Here is a 20,530-nt window from a genome sequence, read left to right on the forward strand (position 1 = left end):
AAAAAAAACCATGGGAATAGACACGTACCTACAAACACCCATTTCCAGAAGGCTATGAGTAAAAGAGCCCAGTGAAAGCGGTGGAAAGGAAGCTTGTACCTGTGGCATGCTGGATCACATAAACATCATATAAAGCAGCTAGGCAGAAGTATGTGTACTTCCTCACTTTGCACCAAGCAAGTGGACCAGAGCGAGGAGAGGAAAGGTTTGTGTTAAGCTAAGTCTCAAACCCCGGGACAAATAGCTGAGGTGTTTACTTGACATACCAAAGCCTACCTAGTGGCCAGGTTCTCCCAGCATCCCCCAGTCCTTACCTGTTACAGGGTTTGACTGGCATACTCTGCCCTCTACATGAACTCTCCAATGCAAGGGCTGGGCTGCCCTTCCCTCAGGTTCTTCCCTACATAATCCAGCCATGTTGGTTACCTGTTTCTTTTACCTTTGGCCCTCTTGGTTGCTGTCTCTGGTCCTCCTGTCCTTACATGGCCATGGGTCATGTCTGCTCTGGACTCTCCCAGACGTCTAATAAACTTTCTCCTCCAGCTTTCGTAGGAACGGCCATGGTCTTCCTTTTTACTTCTTTTTTCCCCCATTCAGTTTGGCTGTTTTTATTTATTTTATTTTTAATCTCTGAGACAGGGTTTGACTATGGAACCTAGCCCTGTTTAGCAGTTCTGTAGAAAGATTTGCTTGCCTTTGCTTCCAGAATGCTGAGATTAGAGGTGTGGGCATACTACCGTACCCCGAGAAAGGTTTTTACAGGCAGATCAGAAAGGATCGAATTCCAGATTTCACACTTTCCAACTGTGGGGTTCTGGGCAAATTAACCTCCTTTAGTTTCTGTTCATATTTTCATAAATGAAGATAATACTGGCTAATTCCTGGCCTATAGTAACGATGGTTAAAATAATCCTATGCACAGCATCTGGCAGACTATCTGGAACAGATTAGATAGTCAAAATGAATAGTTATTTTATTGTCAATAGAGTTCTTTAATGAGAACACATTTCAATAAGCTCATTAAATAATCTAGTTTTGACATTAAATATTTATGCTACGATTGAAACCCTCCTGAACACTCTCCATTATGTATCTGCTTTCAAAATTCAAACTGAACATAGGATCTATCTGCACTTCTAGGTGGATGTTTCCCTTTGTCTTTAAATATCACCAACTCTAAATTAAAGCCATGCATTCAGAAGACTAAATACCCACCAGGTGCTTAAAACACAACCCAATGTTTCAATTGGTCGAAGAACTGACAACCCCAGTGAGACAAACAGGTGTGACCTTCAAGTAACCATGGCCCAGATTTGGCACAAGAGATGGAAATCCTGGCAGTTAAGTACCCAATTCTGTCTCTGCATCTGCTGAAATGATGTGTAGTCACATGGAGAGCTTACTCTCAGGCATTTCCTTAGGTCTGTGGCTACCTCTGGCACATTAATCGCTGTGGCCGTAACCACTGTGTGTTACACAACACTGGTCACTCTCATAAGCCCTACTGCTTGTTTGAACAGCTACATCATTTTTAAAGCATCATCAAACAAAAGTTTCTTTGTTATACATTGAGATGAATAATTACCAACCATTTTCATTGGAGAATCTGTTCCTCCCTCCCCAAGCTGAAGCCCAGTCTGTCCGTCGCTGTTGGGGGATGGGCAGCAGGAGTTTAGAAAAGATTTTGGTTAAAGACAAGAGAGAGGGAACATCATCATCCCGGGGTCTCTGAAGTGCTAGTACACGCTTTGAGCAAAATGAGGTAGAGGGCCAGAGGAAAAGACATTTCACATCATTTTTGGCACCGTGGAATGAAAGAGTGGTCCTGGGGATACTTAATAAAAACCACCTACATAATTATTCAAAGTATTTCTCCCCAGCACAATCGTGTTTTAACGGAAACATCAATACTAGTCTGTTGAGAAACAACAGTAAAACTAAACAGTCATTTCTGAAGAAGCAGTGATTGACGCTGTAGAACGCTACAGATAAGCAGCTTAGAGGAATGATTGCATATTTTTGTAAGCGTACCTAGCATCGGAGGCACAGAAAGGTACACACTTTATTCACCCCTTATCTATGTACGGTGGACGCTCCAGGATCCACACCACAGTTGAATGAAGGCTGGATTAAGAAGCTAATCTAAGGCTATATATAGACAGCAACACCAATTTAATCCCCGCCCTCTCTAGCCTCCCCTCCCTAGTTCCATAAACCCCCAAACCTGAGTTATAAAGACAGGCAACTCTCTCAGAGAAAAAAGACCCCACACCCCAAGAAAGTATCAGTGCAAGCGTAAATCGCTTCTAAATATCCTTAACGAACACCACAGGTCCAGGTTCTACGGCTTCCACAGAGGCCAAGAGATGACAAATAGTGGGGAGGACCAGGTTTGCAAAAAAGAAAATTACCTTCTCCGAGCCTCTCTCAGTGTCGCTGGTCATGGGGTGTTCTCCTCACCTCCCGACAGTGGGCCTCCCCGGGGATCGCCACGCACGACACCATGTGCACCCGCCACTTTCACCGCGTGGCCAGCTCACGGCCGGCCCGCGGTCTCCGGAGCTCTTGGGGCGGCCAAACCTAGCGAGGTCTAAGTCTTGCTCGAGAGGCACTAATACACGGTACGTGCATGGATGATGGCGCGGCGCGGGGGCTCCTCTACGAAGAGGAAGGCAACCGCCCCAGGTGGCACATGCTTTCTCCACGCCAGCTCCAGCCGGGTGAGAGCCCTTAGCACGGAGGCGGTCACGACTCCCTCAACCCTCAGGCTCCCGCTGCCCTACCTGGCCACCTCTTACCTGTCCAAGGAGGGAGCGACGACGCGCGAGACTGGTGGCTGCGGCGGATCCTGCAGCAGCAGTGGCGGCGGCAGTGGCTGAGGCAGACAATGGAGGAGTGAAGGACAGACACATTGACACAGACACACGGAACCCGGCGTAGCTCCGCCTCCCGCCCCGGCCCCGCCCCATCCCCGCCCCTCGCCCGAACCGCGCCACTCTTAGGGGCAGTGCAGCCCGTCTAGCTGCATCCCAGTGCCTCCACACGTGCCCACAGAAGTCACTACCAGGCATAGAAGTGCTATCTTTAGAACTCAAGGAAACATGTGTCCCTATACTCCTTAGTAGGCTAGCATGGGGGTAGGAAACCTAGAAGATGTATTGAACCCCCTTCCGAATTTCTCCTTTTGGTTTGGACCTCGGAGGTTGCTCCAATTGGAGACTCTTGCTGCCTCTTGCAGCTCCTCCTCCCGACCGGGCCAATGAGGCGCGGGGGCGGGACTTGCGGAGAGCGCCAGCTCGGCTCGCTCAAGCTCGCCGCACCCGCCAGCCCCCAGCCGCGAGACCCTAAGGAGTGTGCCACTTCACAGGGCTGCTCCTCCGGCCTCGAGTTGCCTTGCTGTGGCGGTCTTCCACGACGCACACACGTCTCTCGTTCTTAAAAAAAACCTTTCCAAAGAAATAGAATAAGCGTCAAGCTGGCGGGAACGATGGGTCACATAAAGAAAGGCGAGCTGACCCAGGAGGAAAAGGAACTGCTGGAAGTGATCGGGAAAGGTATGGGTGCAGGACTGATAACCGGGTGCTGCACACCTGGTCGCAGGGCGTTGAGGAGCTTGGAGTGCGCCCTAGGCCCGGGGGACCTTGGGCAACTTGAAATCCGGAAAAAAGCCTTTCTGTCTCTGGCTTGGGACCGATTGCAGGGATGGGGAGATGGGAGGCAGAAGCATTGGAGCGATCAGATCTAGGTTGCAGAGCTTACACCTCTAAATCAGCTTTTTGGAAATCGACCGACTGTCAGTACACGTCTTAGACTGTCACGCGCGGCCCTGGGCGCCTGACTTTGCATGTGCACGCTTGCCAGCTTCTTGAATGTTTTGACCGTAGTCAATCAAGACCACAGTGGCCTGGTAGTTCTAGACTCTTAGGCGGGTGTGTAAAGGGCCCTTTCGACTTCCGGAGGCCTAAGGATCTGGATCCCTTGCGGATCCCCCGCCCCTGCTGGGAGGGTGGAGGGAGCTTTCAGCGACAGAGGTTCTTTATAAGGGCACAGAACTCGGTCTGCACGTTCCGCCTTGAGCTTTCTGCATCCAGGCCTTCTGTGGTTGGCTTCCTGTAGCCCAGGCCGGCGCAGAAACCTACAGGAAGGCGAGGAGATGGGCGAGACACGATTGACCTTGGTCGCATGTTAGACCCCAAGTGAGCTCCTTGGTGTTTTCCCTTCCACTTTGTGGATTCGAGTCCCGCCTCCTCTGTGCAGCTTGAGGGAAGAAAGCCAACCAGAAGCCATGTTTCCCCACCAGTCACTGACTGGATGTCCCAGATGAGTTCCTGGCCGCATCCCATTACCTGGCAGCGTGACCTCACGCACTGTCGCTTTGCTGAGATGAGGATGCGGGGCCTGTGGGCATGCCTAATGTGGATGCTTTAAGTTAAAGAATTAAACATGTGCCCTCAAATGACAGAGAATCTGGACATAGTAATACATAGAAATACAGAGCTCCTGGGTTTAAAGTTTTCTACTTAGCCAAACTCATCTAGAACCACACATATGAAGACAAATGTCCATGTGTCTAAAGAGTATGAGAAGAGAAAACAATGGTTTGAACTCAGCAGGCGACTAGGAACTGATCTCACTTGTTAATCCAGTCATGACTAGATTCTTAGGGTAATCGATATTTTCTGGAAACTTCAGAGCTCTGAGTTGGATTTTTATTTTGTGAACTGCATGGCTGTCGATGAGTTCTGGCTTTCTGTGCTGTCTCTAGGTTAGTTTCTTGCTCCGTTTAGTAGGTGTGGGATTTAGTTTAGGGAACAGGAACCTCAGCTGCACGCCTACTGTACCAGTCAAAAAATAAGAGAGGAAAGATTTCAATGCATAATCCACCAGGAATGGGAATTCTGATTTTAAACAGGCCAGAGCTATCACATGTTCACTTGCAGCTGGAGAAAGTATGTGTGTGAAGGAGAGGATGTGTATGAGTTGTTGGATGTATTTGGACATGTACACAGGGTTTGTGTCAAACAGAACTAGTGTGCTTATCACTCATGTTTCTTAGGCCACCTCATGCTCAAGGTCTGTGAGTGCACAGGTGATGATTTTCATTGACTTAATTTCTCAAAGCCTATGAATGAAGATACAAGGTGATACATTACTTAGGGATACATTCACTAAGTGTCATATTCAGGTTTTTTGAGTCTTTATTGCTCTCAGAAAATACTGGAAGACAGGAGAAGATAAGCCAACATTGAAAATGCTATTTTGAGGACATGACATGTCCTCATACATTTAATCTAGAAGAGCTAAAGTTGGATGTTTGTTTGATTTGTTTTCTCTAAATTGTAGTATGAAGTATCATGGAATGTCATTAACTATGTGTCTGAGTTAGGTGTGTGTGTGTGTGTGTGTGTGTGTGTGATGTGTGAATTCGACACAAGCTAGCATCATTTAGGAAGAAGCACCTCCACTGAGAAAATATCTCCAATAAGTTACTTGAAGGCAAGTCTGTGCCAGCATCTTCTGCATTAATAAGAGAGAACACTGCCCACCTGGGACAGCGCCACAGGTGGACAGTTGGTCTTGGGTTCTTCAAGAAAGCAGGCTGAGCCATGGGAAACAAGCCAGGGAGCACCATCCCTCCACGGTCTCTCCATTAGTTCCTATTTCTAGGTACCAGCCTGGAGTTCCTGCCCAGATGACTTCCTGCACGATGGTTTGTTACTTTCTCCCCAAGTTGCTTTTGGGCACTTTTATCCCAGCAATAGGAAGCTAAGGAGGACACCCGCTCAGTCTAGTTTGTAGCACCACCACCGCCATTTTCTTTCTGGTGATGTGGACTTCTGCAGGTTAATTTTTCTGTGTCAGGGTCTCTGGTGGAAAATAGTATAATAGTCTGGACCCCAGCATTGTTGTAAGGACCAAGTGAGCTAGTACCCTCTGCTGCCTGTGGTTTTGGTAAATATAGAGAAGGAAACTGTAGTGTGGGAACTTCTAGAAACCTTGCAGAAATTTATTGTTTTTAAAACACAAGTTATAGTAGATATAGTAGACTTTTTAAAAAAGATTTTAAAATATTATTTTTTATTTTTTTATTTTTAATATTTTTATATTTTATTTTATAATATACAATATATTATATATATATGTTATAATGTAATATATAATGTCACATTTTTGTATTATATTATTAAACTAAATCCACCTTTAAATAAATTTAAAATATTTTATGAGTATGTATATTTTTGTTGGAATATGAATGTCCACTTGGAGGCCAGAGGGTATCAGATTACTTGGAAATGATATTATAGGTGGTTGGGAGCCATGTGGATGGAATGGGTGCTAGGAACTGAATTCCAAACCTTTGCAAGAGTGGGCTCTTAACTAATGGACTGTCTTTCTAGCCTCTAATTGTCTGCTTATAAATATTTTATAGTTTTATATGTGATGATTACAAAAATTTATATCTATATATTTTTCTTTGAAAACTAAGGCTCTTGTGGGGCACACAAATAGCTTACTGTGTAAGATTCTTTCTGAGCAAACTAAACAACTTGAGTTTGATCTCTGGAACCCACATGAAGATGGAAGAAGAACTGTCTCCATGAAGTTGCCTCTGACCTCCATGTATGTGCCATGGCATGGTCACAGCCCCTCCACATACATCATCAAGTTAAGGTGCTTGAAGTATTTTTACATAATTTTATCTGTACATAAGCATTACAGTAACTACTGACTTGAATCATATTTTAAATGTTTGAGTATAGATGCCGTCAAGCATCCATTTTGAGAGTCTTGGGTGGTGGATTAGTGGTTAAGAGCACTTATTGCTCTTGAAGACCTGGGTTTGGTTCCCAGTGCTCACAAACATGTTTGACTTCAGTTCCAGGAGATCCAACTGTATCTTCTGGCTTCCTCAGGCACCAGGCAGATTTGTGGTACACATATATATTATATACATGCAAGCAGAATGCAGATTTGTGGCACATATATATGTATACATATATATGTGCAAGCAGAATGCTCATATACATAAATAATTTTTCAAAATACATTTTTTGAGGTTCACTAAAAAGTTAATCATATCTCTATACACCTAGGACATAACATAGCTCTGTGAGAGCTCTTACCTAATGTGTTAACTAGGACCTAAATTCAATCCCTAGCACCTCAAAATCATAATAATTGCTCTGAATGTATAATAAGAAGAGCATGTTGGGGCTAGAGAGATGGCTCAGCGGGTCCCAACACTGGCTACTCTTCCTGAGACACAGGTTCCATTCCCAGCAACCACATGCTGACTCACAATCATCTCCAACTCTAGGCCCAGGGGATCTGATGCTTTCTTCTAGCCTCTGGGCACCAGATAAGGGTGGGCTACATAGACATACATGCAGACAAAAAAGTTTCATATATGTAAAATAAAAATTTTTTAAAAGAGTATATACTATGCACTGAAGGCTTGCAGTATGCTAGTATTCAGGCTAGCCCTGAGTCTCCCTTGGAAGTCCCTGGGGTTTTGTTATTGTTAAGGAAACTTAGTGCTTGGTATCCTTTATTGAGTTTCACAGTAGCCCCAGAAATGTCATAGGTGGTCAAAGTGGGTAACAATGAGAATGTATGTCAGTCAAGGCAGGTTTATCTAGGTAAAACTGATCGGTCTCACTCTAATGACAGAAATTGGGTTCTGTTTTCTTTGGTTTGAGCCATTTGGCATAAACTCTCAAAAGGAGCAAGTCATTACTCAGTTTCAATAGTTTAGCTCCATTAACTTTTGTCTGCATGAAGGACTGACTGATCTAGTACAATCCAGTTCTCACAGGGTTACCTCTCTTACTGTAAAACTTTGTTAAATTAAGTAAGACACAATTTTTTCCCTAGTATAACATGTTTCAGAAAACTCAATTGGTTTTTAAAAATTGAAATTTAAAAATTTAAAACCTCAATTGAGGTTTTAAAAACTCAAATACTATTTGAAATACTCTTATGGACAGCAAGAAATAAATAGAAGTCCGAATCCTGTATGAGCCACATGCTTCACATCTCTATGATATTTGGCTTGTCCTGTGGTTTCATTTTTGTGTCATTAGGTTTTGAATATCAAGAAAAAGTCATATGACGTATATTTTCCTCTCCAGATAGTTTGCTTGTCTGTTTTCATTTTGCAAAAGCTCAAGCACTTTCAGATATTCTTTTCATCTAGGTTTCTGCATCTCAAAAGCCTGAGGTTACCAGATGTGTGATCTGTATGTATGCATATATGTGTTTACATGGATGGGATATAATATGTATTCTCTCTCTGCCCTCGTTTCCTGACACATAGCTCTTAAAGCCCTCATACATCTAAGGCTCAGGAGTGCTGGATGTATCTTTTATTCTAATTCTTTAGGCATTAGTTTAGTTTTAAATCTCTCTTGGGCTGGTCATTGGAAAGACCAAACCAGGATTACAAGCTTGGAACTTTCAGCTTCCCCTTGCTCCCATCTCTTTCAGGAGGGGGAGAGGGGCGGAAGACTGAGCTAATAATTAATCGTGTCTGTATGTTAGTGCCTCTAGAAATATTTCTGGAAGAGCAGGTTGAAAAAGTGCTCAGACTGCTGGAAGATAGAATGCCTCTTCCCACGTACCATGCCTTATTTAGCTATATCAGTGGCTCTCAATCCTTCCAAAGCTGTGACCCTTTAACACAATTCCTAATGTTGTAGTAATCCCAGCCATAAATTTATTTATGTATTTTGCATATTAATTTTTTATTGAGATGAGACATAAATTTATTTTTGTTGCTGCTCCATGACTATAATTTTGTTACTCCTATGAATCATATTGTAAATATCTGATATGTAGGATATCTGATATTGTATAACCCTCCCCACCCCCAAATGGATCATGACCCACAGGTTGAGAACTGTTGATCTACACCTTTTATAGCTAATAGGTAAATGTGAGTCAAGTGTAACTTTAGTCTTATGAGTTGTCAGACCTGAGGAAGACATCTTGTTGATGTCTGGAGAATGGCTTGATGTGTGTGTAGTGGCAGGGGTGGGGGATTGTCTATACCTCTGGTGTCATAGATAGAGGCTTAAGAGTACTAAGCAAGACTTTAGGAGGAGAATACAATCTCTACCCCATGGTTTACAGGATGCCTACTACCTTCTTTTAGGCTGTTTGCCTCTGGGCAAACATTTTATAGAGTTAACAGCCTGTTTTCTAATGCAATCCAAATGTTTATGATTGTAATCCCCATCCTGTCCTTACCATGTGGCAGGCTTTGATCTGTCCACAATCCCTGTAGTTTTCTTTTACTCCATAAACATCTTCTAGCCAGAAAGAAAATGACTTCCATGAACTCTCAGTGGAGAATGTGGTTCAACTGAAGCATCTTCTCCAAGTGCAAATGGGCTGAAGGACTTTTTGTTCCTAAATTTCCTTGAGGCTGTTTGAGAAAGGCTCTGATGAGAAGCCACAGGTATGGCTGAAGTTGAACAAAGTTGCTTATATACTCCAAAGCTTTCCCGTTGTGTGTGTGCATGTGCGTGTGTGTCTATGTATGTGCCTGTAGCTGTGTGTAATTGTAGGTGTATAGGTGTGTGTTCATTTGGATAGAGATCAGAGGACAGTCTTAGGTGTCATTATTAGGAACATCGGCTCTCTCTTTTGAGATAGGGTCTATGTCATGTGCCTGGAACTCACCAATTAGCCCAGACTGGCTGGCATGTGCTACAGCAAATACCTCCTTTTCCATAGCCTCTTATCTTAGTCAATGATACCAACAGCCCTCACAGGGAGTTCAGTGGCAGAAAGGAAAAAAAAAACATCGTATTTATAGAAGTAGCTACCATCATGCTTCAGGGGTGTGCACATCATTCTGTTGACATTTTCCCAACACACTCATTGGTATCTTTTCTCCTTCTGCACTGGTGAGAAGCCTTCGGAGGACTTGTCTACCAGTCCTATACGGGGAAAGGAACATGCTGCTCTTTAGTCTGCACTCCACTTCCCCTCTCTCTCAGGCTGGGGGTACTCCTGTTTGTTATCTTGTTTTGAGGCATATCTCTCTTCGTGGTACTCTGAGGACATTCACTTTCATTGTTCACTACCTAACCAAGCCAGAAGTTGTTTGGCAGAACATCTGGCTGTCTTGGATTAAGGGTGATAACACCGACATTCTCTTCTGCAGCCACTTTCTGTCAATGCTGCACACTAAACTGGAAAAACCTGCTCATTCTGACCCAGTTACAGCTCTCTTCCAAATTTTGCAGAGAACTGAGTCTTCAGTTGTAATGTGATCCCTCATAGCACAGATGACATTGTCCCTTTGGGATGGTGATTTGGATTAGATGGTTTTTAGGATTTGTTTGGCATTAATTCTTATGCCGAGTGATTATGGTATGACTGCCAAAAGGAAAATGGGGCCAAGGTAAAATAATTTAAGGTCAGTGGAATAAAAATAAGATGGAATTATGCTAGTTTGTATAAAACCGTTTCTCTGGAGGAATGCTTCCGACTGTGCTCTATGTCTTAGAACCCAGCCTAGCTAGTCTTGGCTTTTCAGATAGCCCTTTAAAGTTGATTGCCTTCTCAGTAGACTTTTCCCCCCATTTCTAGTGAGAGATGTAGAACAGCGAATTAATTTATCCGTGTTGGCTCCTGGCAGGTTATATACTTGTGCTCGCTGCTCCCACCCAAGAGCTCTGGATTCATGAATGAAACACACGCACACAAACACACACACACACACACACACACACACACACACACACGCCAGCTAATTTTGAAATGCCTTGATTAGATCAATAGCTAGGCACTTCTAAACTTCCTCGAGGCTAGCAAGCACTCCCCTCCGGAGCCAAATTAAGACATAGCATTAGAACCAATTCCCAATGGAGGCGACCTCACATTTCACCATTTTCCTTCTTTTTTCTTTTAAAGGTACTGTCCAAGAAGCTGGAACTCTGTTGTCTAGTAAGAATGTTCATGTCAACTGCTTGGATGAGGTAAAATTAAAATACCATTTTACTTCCTGGGAGAATGAGTAACCTAAACATTGGGGACATTTCTCAGTAGGTTAAATGCTTGCCATGCAAGCCTAAGGATCTGAATTCAGATTGCCAGTGCAGATGTAAAAACCGGGCATGGCAGTACACACCTGTAATCCTAGCATGGATGCAGGGAGCGGGTGGCAGAAACGTGATGCCTAGAGCTCACTGGCCAGCAGCCAGTCTAGCCAAGACAGCGAACTCCAGGATTGGTGAGAGACTCTGCTTAAAAATAAGGTGGGAAGCAATAGAATAAGACACTTGACATCAACTCCTGCCTTCCACATAGGCAAACACACTTGCATACGTGCACATACGAGCACACACACACACACACACACTCACTCACACACACACACACAGGCACACATGCACACACACACATACACACACACACACATACACACACCCCCCACGTATACACATCCCCAAATGGATAATATAAAAATTTTCAATAGTTTTTTTGTAGCCTTTGTTATACTCAGGTTATACTACTTAAACCAAGATTAGAGACAATGGAAACTTGATTAATCTTATGAGCAACCAAATAAGTACAAATTAAGCTCAAACTGTAGGACCCCACTTCTTCCCTTCCCACTCCCTTCATCTTTTTCTCTCTTCCTTCCTTTCTTTCGTTCATCCTTCCTTCCTTCCTTCCTTCCTTCCTTCCTTCCTTCCTTCCTTCCTTCCTTTCTTTCTCTCTCCCTCTCTTTCTTTCTTCCTCTCTCTCTTTCTCTCTTTCTTTCTCTTTCTCTCTTTTTTCTTTCTTTCTCTCTTTCTTCCTTCTTTTTAATTTTATTGTTGTGTTTTTGAGATAGTGTCTTAATTCTATGTAGATTAGGAATACCCTTTGAACTGTTGGTCCTCCTGTCTTGGTTTCCCAAGCTCTGGGACACATTTATGTAATTAAAAGTGTTTGCCTTCAAATAATTTTGTTGTTGTTTTTTGTTTTTAAGGTTTTTTTGTCTGTTTTATTTTATTTATTTATTTATTTGAGACAAAGTCTTATTATGCAGCACTGGCTGGCCTGGAGCTGTCCTTTATCATATTTTACAAAATGTGGAAATACTGTCTTTTACATACTAGTAGATTGTGTAAGTTATACTATTCTGTTTTGTTTTGTTCTAAGTGTTCTGTTTTGAGTTATTTGCCTCCTCTTCTTGAGGGTTGTTATTATTGTTTTACAGTGGTATACTATGAAAACAACTAAAAAGTCTAGTGTAGAAGATTTTATCTCAGAATGTAGAAGTGTGTTAATATTATTTTCCATGAGTCATAAAGTATAACATAATGCATGGTAATCATTGCCTTGGGAATTTACAATTCCCCTTTGCATTGTCCCACATTTGAATGATGCAAAATGGAATTGAGAGATAAGGTAGTAGGAATGACATCCAAAGCTTCAAAGAGCTAGCCTAACTTTTCTTGGCTTGTAATAGCCTGGGATAATGATATCGCCAAAGCTCACATCTCTTGTGGGCATGACGGCGGCTGGTCCACACGCCTACCGTAAGAGAACCCTTTATGATTTTGGAAAGAGGCTTTCCTGAGTTAGGACCCAAAAATCTAACCTTGCTAAGGTAGTTACTGGTGAAAGAGAAAGAACAAGAGAATAAGGGCAAAAAAAGAGGGAGATGACACTTTAAAATGAGAAGGAATGGGAAATAAAGAGAGGCTGGGGTGGAAATGGGCAGACATGACTAACAGCCAAAACAGAAGAACAGTGCCATTTTCAAAATAAGACATAAAGGCTTTACACATCTTCTTTGGGGATTGTTACATTGTATTGAGAGGTTCTTTTTTAAGGGCAAGGTGGTCGTACAGTTTCAATATTATTCTCTGCAGATGAACTTGCACACTTTCAGTATTGTTCTCTGCGGATGAACTCTCTGTTGGGTAGGCTTTCTGAGTTGCCAACCTGTTCTAGAAGAACAGAAAAGATGGAAACCTGAATGAAGTCTCTCTCTTTAAAAGGGGCTGCTGTTGTGTGTTTTTTTTAATTCACATATAAAACACTCATTTTCCGTCTAACATTTTAAACATCGTTTGTTTTGGCTGATCATTTTATCTTAATCTTCCTCCTCTTCTTTTAATCCTAGTATTTTTTTTTCACATATTTTATTACCCCCTCCTTTCCTAGAAGACCTTCCCTCTCTCATGGCTCCTTGCTTAGTTTCATGACTTAAACTCCCATGTGCACATATATATGAGTTGTTGTTTGGGAATAGGAGATCAAACCCAGGAGAAGTATTCACTGTAGAAACACCCAATTAGTGGAGTCTTCATATTGTCTAGTCTCCCTATTTTCTTCTTAGTCCCAAGAAGTTTTGATTCCTCTCCCTGATTAACCACTCATAGAATCACCCAAGAGGACTCAGCCTCCGGTTCTGTTGTCAACATCCGTTTAAGATGGTGGTTTAAGGCAAGGTAGAAAGAAAGGACAATTTCACGGCCACAAGAGGTAAAGGAGAATCTTTACTGTTGAGCGCAAGAGAGGAAATCCAACAAGATGGATAAGAAGCCAAAATTATCTACTGAAGGAATAGTTTACTTAAAGATGTCTCAGGAATGGATGTTCAAAACAACAAATGAACTACATTTACTTAGGGCTAGAATATTTATGATTGTGAGCTGAACCATCTTAGTACCCATTTCATTCTTAAATTAAAATCACACACCTCATAAAGTCATATTACAATTTCATTAACAGAAGAAAAATATTTTTTCTTTTTCTTTTTTTCTTTTTTTCTTTTTTTTTTTTTTTTTTTTTTTTTTTTTTTTTTTTTTTTTTTTTTTTTTTTTTTTTGCAACAGGGTCTTACTGTGTAGCCCTGGCTGGTGTGGATCTTGTAAGAGATTTTTCTGCTTTGGCTAGGATTAAAGTCACACATCATTATTTTTCCTTGAAAGAAACCCTTTGGGATAAAATAAATCAAGTAAACTATTTTTACTTACATATTTTTATTAAATTTTGAGCTTAGTTTAATTATTTTAATTAGTTTAATTTTGTTATACATTATACTTTTGGAGCAATGTTACTTAAAAAAAACTGTAGAATTATATATCCTATATCCTATTAATTATAAATTTCAAATTGAAGGTATCAGGAACAAATCAAATTCAGTATAGCAATTAAAAATGCGTAACTTAACTGCTTAAGATAGGCAAGGCTAAGGGATACTGTCAGACCTTCAACATAACAACCCTCTGCCCAAGACTGCATCAGGCCTTTCAAGAAAAGCTATGAACATCATTCTTTCTTGGGTAGGTACTACTGAAGAAAAAGATGAAGGCAAGTTACCACAAGACTAAAGTGAAAATCTCTAAGAGAACATGTCTGCCTTAGGACATGAAGGGGTCATATATGAGCTATAAGAGAACCATGTGTATGCTGTAATAATATTATTACTTCATTAGGTAAACACAAACAGATGCGGAGGCAACCAATTCAGTCTAGTCTAAATATTGCCAAGTATGTTTGTAATCATATGTAATCAAATCATTTGGGGATCTTTGTTTTAAGATATGATGTCACAGCCATAAATATATCCCAGACCTGCTCTTTCTCATTGGCAGTAGTCTGAGAATTTCCAATTCACTACACATAGATATCTTTATTAAAATGTTTTAATTTATTTTGTGTGTGTGTGTGTGTGTGTGTGTGTGTGAGAGAGAGAGAGAGAGAGAGAGAGAGAGAGAGAGAGAGAGAGAGAGCATGAGCACACCATTGGACCTCCTGGATCTAGAGTCACAAGAGTTTGGAGCGTCTGACGTGTGCTCAGGTACCCTGAAAGGACAGCAAACAATCTTAACCTCTGAGCCATCTCTTTATTCCCTTAAAAATTTTTTTAAAATCTTCATCTTATTTGTTTATTTTGTGTCTATATCTGTATGTGTGGGGGCACATGTGCTTAAAGAACAGCTCTTTGAAGTTGGTTCTCTCCTACCAAGTGGGTTCTAGTGATCAAACTCAGGAAGGCAGGCATGGAGGCAAACACTTTTCCCCAGTGAGCTGTCTCACTGTCTCCATGTTCACCTATTGAATATAGCTCTATAATTGTGTGTTATGAGTCCACTGCATCTCATTCAGCTTTCCTTTTATCTAAGTGTTTAGATGGTTTCAGAATTCTCATTTTTGGTTTGATACTGGAAGTCGAACCTAGGGCCTTGCACATATTAGGCAAGTACTGTACCACGAAACTACACTCTAAACCCCTTTTTAGCTTTTTATTTTAAGATCAGGTCTCACTAAATTACCTAGCTATGGCTCAGGCAGGCCTTGAATGTGTGATCCTCATCTTAGCCTCTCATCTTTGTTTTTCTTTTGTGTGAATACTTGTTTGTTCATTTGTGTTTTAAGGAGACAAGCATGTGAGGGAGACGAGGACCTTAGGCAGTCCAGGTTCTGATCTTCACTCTACTTGTTTGATGGTCTATGAGGCTAAACATATCTTTTCTGTTTGCTAATCTGTTATAAATGTTTTTTCCTCTCAGAAGGTGAGGTAAGATCTAAGAGAGGAAATAAATATACTTTATAGATTTTTAAAGATGATTTTATTAATTTATGTTTGTGTGTATAAGTTATAAAAATAGAAATGTCCATAATTAATCTATTTTCCCTTCCTCTTGAAGAATGGAATGACTCCTTTAATGCATGCAGCCTATAAAGGAAAACTTGATATGTGCAAATTACTTCTGCGACACGGAGCTGATGTCAATTGCCATCAGCATGAGCACGGATACACAGCTCTCATGTTTGCTGCGCTTTCTGGTAAAGTTTTAGTATTTACTTTATTGGTGTTAATTACCTATATAATCTAAATATGCATATATTTTAAATATGCATGTCTTTAGTAATTGTTAGAAGTTTAATAGAAAACAGTGATGAGAATTGACTTTTGAAAAGCTACAACACAGCTGGGCAGTGGTGGTGCACACCTTTAATCCCAGCACTTGGGAAGCAGAGGCAGGAAGATCTCTGAGTTTGAGACCAGCCTGGCCTGCAGAGCAAGTTTGCTGACACAGAAAAACCCTATCTTGAAAAACTAAAACAAACAAACAAGCAAATAAATAAAATAAAAAGAGTAAAAGCTATAATGCCTAAAACAAGTTATGTAGTTAGCGGTCTCTTTCTTTTCTGTTTTTAACATGTTTATTGTGGTTTGGGGGATATTGGCATCTACCATAGCACAGGTCTACAGGTCAGAGAACAATTTTCAAGAGTCAGTCCCCTCCTTCACCGTGTGGACTGTGGGGATTGAATCCAGGCCTCAGGTTTGGCAGCAAGCCCTCTTACCCACTTAGCCATCTCGCCAGCCCAGGGACCTATTACTTTAGTGACTTCAAATCAGTTGGTTTTCTAAGCATTTCTTCTTTCAAATTGACTTCTTTGAGTCTAAATCTTTACATTTCTGTGAGAACCAAACCTTGTTTTGGTCTTTTGACCAAACAGCTGCTCTGAAAGTGCTGGCCATGAGCTTGATGGATCATCCATGTGGAAACTTACTCTTACATGCTTAGAAGCCTGTTAACTGAATACAAAAAATTGAAAAATAGCATGTAAAATAAAATAGGGTTTAAGTTATTGAGTCTCTCTCTCTCTTTCTTTCTTTCTCTCTCTCTTCCTCCCTCCCTCCCTCCTTCCCTCCCTCCCTCTTCATCTTCCCTTTTTTTGTTTGTGTTTTTTCAAGACAGGATTATCCTGTGTAGCCTTGGCTGGCCTGGAACTCACTCTGTAGACTAGGCTGACCTGGAACTCACAGAGATCCTGAGAGCTGGGGTTAAAGGTGTGTACCTGCCCAGCTGTTTGTAGGCCTTTCAGAAAAGAGAGATGTCGTATAATAAGCTCTGATTTTAAAGCCACAATATATATTTAATAAATATATATATAGTTTATATATGTACATACATATGTATATATGTATGTATGTGTTTATAATAACTGGGCGGAAAACTATTTCTAAGTAATGTGTATGATAATGAGTCCATAAATAATAAAAGCACCAGGGGCTGGAAGTGATATCTCAGCAGTCAAGAATGTCTACTCGGGACGGTGGAGACCAATGCAGCATTTCTGTTAGTCTGAACAAATAACTGTGGGCAAAGGGGTGTAAAAATGCAGAGCAAGAACACCTTTAAGTTGGAGAAGCAGAACTGTACTCCAAGAAAGCATCATCAACATCACCATAGCAGCAGTAGCAGAACGCCCCACCCCACCCCATGCACCCATCACCACAGCAGCGGTAGGAGACTGCCCCCACGCATCCCCCACACCGCCATACCTCCCACGCACCCATCACCACAGCAGCGGTAGGAGACCACCCCCACGCACCCCACGCACCCCCATACCTCCCACACACCCATAACCATAGCAGCGGTAGGAGACCGCCCCCATGCATCCCACGCACCCCCATACCTCCCACACACCCATCACCACAGCAGCGGTAGGAGACCGCCCCCACGCACCCTACGCACCCTCATACCCCCCATGCACCCATCACCACAGCAGCGGTAGGAGACTCCCCCCCCACTCACCCGCACGCACCAATACCTGTGAATGGACACCAGGCCAACAGTCAGAATGAAGGCTTGACTGTGGAAGAATCTTAGGAAACCAGGAGAGACTCTTACCCGGCCTATATAGCCATCTGTTGGTGGGCAACCTTTACCTGATATCACTGGGAAAGAAAGGAACATTTCTGAGAAGTATGGAAAAGCAGAAGTTTTCATTCATAAGGATAAAGGCTTTGTTGGCTTTACCCTCTTGGAAACATGAATCCGAGTGGAATTTGCCAAAGTGGAGCTAGATGATGCGCCATTCTGTCGCATTTGCTTTGCTTATCACAGTGCATACTTTACTGCCTGCAATCTTCCTCTCTGTATGTGTCCAAAGAATCACTTGAAGAAGTTGTTTCTGTGTTTAGCCAGGAGGGGAGGGCTCTAGTTATTGTGGATGACCAAGGAAGGCCCTCAGGGAAGTCAGCTGCTCAGAAAGTCTGGACAGAGCCTGTGAAGTCTCCTTTAAGCTAACCACATTTCTTTGGCCTGTGACTGTGGAGCCAACAGACATGATGAAGAGGGACTTCCAGAGAAGCTGGTTATAAAACTTTCCAGCAATTTCACAAGGAGCGAGAGCTGCCTCCCAGATGTGCACAGCCTGTGTCTGAGTATGAATATACCATGCATTGGAAGGCGCTCCCTGAGATGGAGAAGCAGCAGCAGAGTCAAGTGGATCTCTATCTACATCGAGGAGACTCTGAGAAACTGGAGATGGGGATAGCATACCATCAACACCAGGTTATGCTAAAAAGGCAGGATTTGATAAGGCATGAAGAAGAGCTTTGGAGAATAGAGGCACTGCATAATCAAGACGTTCAGAAATGAAAGTAGCTAGAACTCAGGTAGGAGGAGGAGCGCAGGTGTTGTGAAAAAAAAAGACAGCAGGAAAGACTTAAGGAAACCCTTCCCTGATGCAAGAGAACCGATGGGCTAAGCTGCTCTGGGAGATGCTATGGGCATAAACAGTAGAGACGCCATTTCCCCTGCTCCTGTGGTAGTTGGTACTCCAGTTCCTCCAACACCTGGCACTGTGATGGAACCCTGGGATTGACCCCACCGACAATTCAACGATTTGACCAAGCTGATATAATGAAAGGAATTGGAGCAATTGGTGTAACTCCTCCTGCATTCAACTGTCCATCTCACGAAGCTGAGTTTGTTCTAAACAAACGCTGCCAATATTAGATAAAGTTGCAGGGCCTATTTCCCTGCAATCCTTAAAAGAAGGGCTCTAGGACTAGCCAGAATTCTACCCTGGAAAAGTGTTAGGGGTTCTTCCCAATAGGTAGGTCTTCTCTGCCTGTACTACTGTAGGAAGCATGCTCAGAGGCAGAGGACAAGGGTGGGGTGGTATTTAGCTATGGTATAGTGCTTTATCTGTCTATCTGGGGATTCCTGAAGTGACCCAAGGAACCACAACAAAGCGGACTGGGTGCTCTATTAATCTTAGTCATTCCTGGTTTTGGGGTTCTTGTTTGTTTATTTTATTTTCTTTGTCCTTCATGTTTTAATTACTTTTTCATCTTTATTCCCTTCAACCCCAGAAACTTATATACCACAAAACCTAAACATCCTCCAGCGACCTAGCCTATTCCTCCATTTCACTCCCTGGAGAGTTCAGGCAAATGTCCATAGAGGTTACAGCACACACTCAGTTCTGTTATAGCTCATATGTGACCCCTTCATGTCCTAAGGAAGACCGTTTGTTTCTCTTAGAGACTTTCATTTTAGTATATCTTTAAAAACATCTTGTGGTAACAACCTGTCTCTATCTTTTCTTGGATGAGGACCACCCAAGAATGAGTGATCTTTTGTGTCGACGATGTTGCTGTTAACAGCTTTTCTTGATCAGGCTGGTACAGTCTTAGGCACAGAGTTGCAGTGATGAAGGTCTGACCGTAGCCCTCGGCCTTACCTCTCTTGAGCAGTTAAGCTGTGCAGTTTTTATTGCTGTCCTGCAGCATTTGATTTGTTCCTGATAATTGCAATTTGAATTTTTTTCCTGAGAAATGAAGCAGTAATGCTGTATTATCTTATAAAATACAAGTAGAGCTCCCCACCAAAAAGAAGAAAAGAAGAGAAAAAGAAAAGAAAAGAAAAAGAAAAGAAAAGAAGTGGAATGCCTACTATTTTGACAGAGGACTGGGGTTCAGTTCCTGGCACCTACATCATGTGACTCACAACTACCTGTAACTCAGGTTCCAGGGGATCCATGTCCTTTTGCTTCCCTGGGTACCTGCACTCATGGAATGCACTCAGTAAATGATTACAGGCACACACATAAATTTAAAATAATAATAATAATAATAATAATAATAATAATAATAACTCTTTATAAGCAAAGAGGATATCAGTAATTAATTACATAGATTTTTTTTATTATTATTATTCCCTTGTATAATAAAACATGACCATAGTTTCCCCGTCACCATACCTTTCAGTCTATCCCCCTCTTCCTCAGATCCACTCTCCCTCCATTTCCTTTCAGAGCACAGCAGACTTCCCAGGGATATCAACCAAACACTGCATAAGAAGGCACATTAAGATGAGGCACAAACTCTCCTATCAAGGCTCAATGGGCAACCCAGTAAGAAGTAAAGGGTCCCAAGCACAGGCGAAAGAGTCACGAGACACCCCTACTCCCACTTTTTGGAGTCCCACAAGGACATTAAGTTAAACAACCACAACATGTTGACAGAGAACCTAGCACAGACCCATGCAAGCTCCATGGTTGCCCCTTCAGTCTCCGAGTCTCAGTGAGCCCTGCTTAGTTGATTCTGTAGGTCATGTTCTCCTGGTGTCCTGGAGTCCTTCCTCCACCCCTCCAGCAGGATTCTCTGAGGTCTGCCTAATGTTTGTGTGTGGGTCTCTGCATCTGCTCCCCATCAGCTGCCTGAGGGAAGCCTTTTCTGAGGATGATTGGGCTAGGCACGGATTTATGAG

General features: G+C 42.3%; 2 protein-coding genes and 1 pseudogene across 3 annotated transcripts in view; 2 read left to right on the forward strand and 1 right to left on the reverse strand.

Annotated features, from left to right (window-relative positions):
* The window catches only part of Bzw2 (basic leucine zipper and W2 domains 2), a 61,808-nt gene extending 58,857 nt beyond the window's left edge, over positions 1–2,951 (reverse strand). The window contains exon 1 of the mRNA XM_031357774.1: positions 2,799–2,951. The gene's annotated coding sequence lies outside the window, so the exon portion shown is untranslated. The remainder of the gene's footprint in view (positions 1–2,798) is intronic.
* Positions 2,952–3,297: 346 nt separating this feature from the next.
* The window catches only part of Ankmy2 (ankyrin repeat and MYND domain containing 2), a 42,306-nt gene continuing 25,073 nt past the window's right edge, over positions 3,298–20,530 (forward strand). Inside the window, exons 1-3 of one of the 2 annotated variants that reach the window (XM_031355824.1) lie at positions 3,298–3,554; positions 10,924–10,988; positions 15,662–15,800. In XM_031355824.1, the coding sequence (XP_031211684.1) occupies positions 3,488–3,554; positions 10,924–10,988; positions 15,662–15,800 (271 nt within the window). In that variant the 5' untranslated portion in view covers positions 3,298–3,487. Of the gene's footprint in view, positions 3,555–6,226; positions 6,673–10,923; positions 10,989–15,661; positions 15,801–20,530 lie in introns of those variants that run through there. The other variant, XM_031355825.1, reaches the window with a different exon arrangement.
* LOC116080385 lies at positions 16,765–19,252 on the forward strand (annotated as a pseudogene).

This window comes from Mastomys coucha, unplaced genomic scaffold (genome assembly GCF_008632895.1).
Source record: "Mastomys coucha isolate ucsf_1 unplaced genomic scaffold, UCSF_Mcou_1 pScaffold6, whole genome shotgun sequence".
Lineage (NCBI taxonomy): Eukaryota > Metazoa > Chordata > Mammalia > Rodentia > Muridae > Mastomys > Mastomys coucha.